The sequence below is a fragment of the Echinops telfairi genome, unplaced genomic scaffold (genome assembly GCF_000313985.2).
Source record: "Echinops telfairi isolate 266 unplaced genomic scaffold, ASM31398v2 ScPeMD7_7458;HRSCAF=8496, whole genome shotgun sequence".
Lineage (NCBI taxonomy): Eukaryota > Metazoa > Chordata > Mammalia > Afrosoricida > Tenrecidae > Echinops > Echinops telfairi.
The window spans coordinates 27848815-27853102 of NW_022111358.1; the positions used below are offsets into that span (position 1 = coordinate 27848815).

At 57.2% G+C, this 4288-nt stretch overlaps 1 protein-coding gene across 1 annotated transcript in view; it reads left to right on the top strand.

Moving 5' to 3' along the window:
- RAPGEFL1 (Rap guanine nucleotide exchange factor like 1) overlaps nucleotides 1–3579 on the top strand; it is a 15937-nt gene extending 12358 nt beyond the window's left edge. The window contains exons 12-16 of the mRNA XM_045299335.1: nucleotides 65–184; nucleotides 485–572; nucleotides 799–863; nucleotides 1248–1302; nucleotides 1600–3579. Coding sequence (XP_045155270.1) covers nucleotides 65–184; nucleotides 485–572; nucleotides 799–863; nucleotides 1248–1302; nucleotides 1600–1724 — 453 coding nt within the window. The 3' untranslated portion in view covers nucleotides 1725–3579. The remainder of the gene's footprint in view (nucleotides 1–64; nucleotides 185–484; nucleotides 573–798; nucleotides 864–1247; nucleotides 1303–1599) is intronic.
- The last annotated feature ends 709 nt before the right edge of the window (nucleotides 3580–4288 follow it).

Genomic DNA, 4288 nt, shown 5'->3' on the forward strand with positions numbered 1-4288 from the left:
CCAGCTTCCCAGACCCCTGCAAGGCGCCCCGCAGGCTGCCTACCCCCCACCCACCACCACCACCACGGGGGCGATTACTCCGAAGCCTAAGGAGCTCTCTGATACTCCTTTCTCCCTCCTTCAAATCCTGCAGAAGCTGCCAGGGAAATTCAAGAACTTGTTCCGTAAATTTGAGAACCTCACGGTGAGTGGGTCTGGCTTCTTCTGTGGAGACCTTCTGTTCCCATAAACTCTCCATGTCATCTTTCCCTTCCAAGGCTATTGGTATCTGGGACCCTCTGGACCCTTCCCCCACCATGCTGGAAGCGGGAGGATGGAAGGGTTGTTGCCCCTTTCCCCCTGGCAGTCAAGCCTGCCCCCCTCCACCCCGAACTAGACACCCACACAGCTTGCTCGCTCTCTGATGGGGGCGTTCCAGTGCAGGGGGTTGGGGGAGTGGTGATGGGGCACACTGAGTTTGGTTTATCCGTCTGTGGAACGCTAGGACCCCTGCAGGAACCACAAAAGCTACCGAGAAGTCATCTCCAAAATGAAGCCCCCCGTGATTCCCTTTGTGCCTCTGATCCTCAAAGGTGAGGCGCCTTCCTTCCCAACCTGCAGCTGTCCCATCCCATGCCCTGAACCCTGCCCTGTTCCTTAACCCTGCTTCTGACTCTTATCCCTTCTCCAGTTCAGCTTGGGGTGTCCACCTGGATAGGGGTTTCTGGGGGGAGGAGAGGGGCCCTTGGTACACGGGCCATTGCCCCTCGGCTCTTGGCTTTTCCTCACCTTCCGCCCTGCTCTCTCCCTGCCCTCTAGACCTGACATTCCTGCACGAGGGCAGTAAGACTCTTGTGGATGGTTTGGTGAACATCGAGAAGCTGGTGAGTGGTACTGCCAACTCCTGGTCCCATGAGTGGGGGGGTGGGGGGTGCTGGCGCCTGCCCCCTCTCTCCTGGCACCTCCCTAAAGATAGCAGCCTTCCTGTGTGGTGCCCGGCTTGCCTAGCAGACTTCTGCCTGTCTCCCCGGAGGCATCACTGTGGTAACCCACCCACCAGTGGCAGAACTGACAGGCACTTCGGGGGCACCTCCCTCTCCCCCACCTGGCACCCCGATACACCCCCTCCTTTGGTCCTTTCAAGACTCTGCAGACTGGGGGGACTGGAGAGAATAAGCCCAGTAGAGTTGGGGGTTGGGGACTGGGGACACGGTAGGGGGAGGGTCTTTCTGTGCCCTGCTTAGGGCTCATTCCTTGGCATCTCCCAGCATTCCGTGGCGGAAAAAGTGAGGACAATCCGCAAATACCGGAGCCGGCCCCTCTGTGAGTACCCGGGGTTCTGCGAACACAACATGGGTCAGGTACAGCCTTGACTGGGAAGGGAGGGTTTGGGGGAGAGTTTCTGCTTCAACATCCATATCCCGAAGCCTGCCAAGTGTCTGTCCACCCTCTCCTGGGCCTTTTCTCAGCGCCTCCTGCCCAACACGGCTCCCACCCGGCACCCTCTTCTCTCCTCCTCCTCTTCTCCCCTGCCCAGTGCCAGGGTATGAGGAGGCAGGGAGCGAGCACAGCCAGGGCCAGGAAGCTGACCGAGTCCCTCCTTACACCCCCTCCCCCCAGGCCTGGACATGGAGGCCTCCCCTCATCACCTGCAGACCAAGGCCTACGTGCGCCAGTTCCAGGTCATCGACAACCAGAACCTGCTCTTTGAGCTCTCCTACAAGCTGGAGGCCAACAGCCAGTGAGAGTGGAGGGGCCGGCCAGCCCCACATCAAGCCCACGGGCGCCTGGCACTAAGCACTTTGCACACCGCCCGCCCCAGCCTACAGCTGCCACCTTTCCTGGGAGTCCCGTGGGAACGGGGACAGACTTACCTTCAGACTCAGAAGCCTGTTCACCCTGCTGCCCTCACCACGTCAAGCCTAAGTCACCCTTGGGCCCTCCCCACCTCCCCACCTCCCCTCGCCAGGAATAGGAGGTGGATATCTCCTCCTGTCTCCTTGTATCCTGGGCCGTTCCAGATTTGGTTTCAAACCGCCCCTTCCTGAGCAGGAAGGAAAGCTGCCCACCCTCAGTCTTCCAGAGTGGAATTGTGGGAGGCATGGGGGGAGCCTTCCTCTTCAACCTTTTCTCTGGATGGGGCTGGGGCCCTGGGCTATCATCCCTTGGAATATTGTATTATCGTGTGTGTGTGTGTGTGTGTGTGTGTGTGTGTGTGTGTGTGTGTGTGTGTGCGCGCGCGCGCGCGCGCACGCGCGCGCGCCCTCTGGAACAGAGCCCGCGTGCATCTGGTGATTGAGGGAAGGGGCTGAATGTGCTGTGTGTAGGGGTCTTGTGTGTGGTGCTACCCTGTCGACTCTGCCCCTGGGATGGGGTAGGGTGTCCGCTCCCACCCCACCACTCCCTGCCTGGCCCCTCCTGCCCAGGCTTGCAGGTGAAGCTGCCCCTGAGAGCACGGAGCAGAGGCAGGTGGGAGTGGTTACCTGTCTGCTCTTGTGAGAACCCTCCCCCTCCAGCCCTTCAGAAGGTCCCTGGGTGGGCTCCGGTGAGGGGTGAAGACGCTCAGGGAAACACAGGTCTCCGCTGCCCACAGGACCGTCCTCGTCTTTTGCAGTGGGGTGAGATGCCGTGGGTTCAGCGTTGGGGTGACAGCTACCCACACTCATGTTTTTGAGAGGTTGTCTCCCTGCTGAGAAAGGAGCTGGCTTTTCCTTCTGACCCTAGTGTCTGACACCAACCATGTGGTCTCTGACCCTCTCTAGGTCCAAACTCCCCCTTTATCCTCCCCATCAGAGCTAGGGTGAGGTGGGTCTGTCTTGGGGCAGACAGGTTACGGGGAGAGGGGTCAGCAGAGACCGTAAAGGCGAGACTGGGTTTTGTTGGCAATGCCTTTACTACCTCTCTGTCCCTGCTTCCTCCGCCGCTCTGGGCCGCCCAGGCTGAGGGGCACAGGGCCTCCTGGCACAGCCTCGCCCTCCTCCGGCTCCACCTCTTTCCCTCTCGTAGGGGCCACAGCGGTAGCCCAGGTAGCTGCTGCTCCTGCTCCGAGGTGTATATATTTTTTACCAAAAGCTCTGGAATTGTACATTTATTTTTTAAAACTCTGAGGGAAAGAGCCTGTATGATATGTAAACATTGTATCATAGGATATGTTGTACAGTCCTCCTGTCCCTTTTATACAACGGTCTGTCTTGTTCCTGCCACACACAAAAAGTCTACGACATCCCTGCCCTGCCCCAGCACACACAAGCGCTGTATCTCAACCCACCCTCCCTTACAAACAGGCCATCGCCCCTCCCCTGCTCCCCCATGCGTCCCGACAATTGCTGATGGCTCCTCTTCCCCCTGGAGCCCCCCAAGAGCTGCCCACCTTTCTTCCTAAGCCCTCAGTAATCTCATGCCAACTCCCATAAGCCTCCCAGACCAATCGGTCCAGACTTGGACCATGCTCACCCCAAGCCTTGTCGCCTGCCCTGGGGCCTCCTGGCCCCGACCCCACACCCCACAGCTTAACAGAGTGAACCGTGTATACTGAACAGACTTGGTTATCCTGGCAGAAATCTCTGGGTGGAGAAAAAGCTGATAAAGTCTATAAATCCAGCCACCTGCTGTTTGCCATTCTGTGTCTCAGTAGTTGGGGGAGGGCTGAAGGAGATGGCAGCATGGATTGGTGCAACCACTTAAGAGAATTCTTTGGCAGTATTGCTAAGACTAAATATATGCCTAACCCGTGACCTTGCATGTCCATGTCTGAATATATATCCAGGATAAAGACTCGTACAACAATGATCGTAGCAACTTCACTGATGATAAAGAAATTGGGGTGGGTGGGAAGCAGTGTCAAGCAAGTTGTACTGGAGTCATGCTGTGGAAAGAAGCCCTGGTGGCACAGTGGCTAAGTGTTTGACTGCTATCAAAAGGTTGGTGGTCTGAACCTCCCAGTCACTTTACAGCAGCTGTTGGTTCTCAACCTGTGGGTTGCGACCCTCTTGGGGGTGTTGAACGACCCTTTCACAGTGGTCGCCAGATTCAGAACAGTAGCAAAATGACAGTGATGAAGTAGCAACGGAAATAATTTTATGGTTGGGGGGTCACCACCACAGGAGAAACTGAGTGAAAGGGTCACGGCATGAGGAAGGTTGAGAACCACTGCTCTACAGGGAGGGGACCTGGGGAACTGGTCCCGTAGAGATGACAGCCTAGGGTGGGAAACCCTATGGGGGAGTTTAATCTGTCCTCAAGCATCACTAGGGGCCACAGTCAGCTCAATGACCTACAACAAGAACATACGATAAGCATTTGCTTTGCA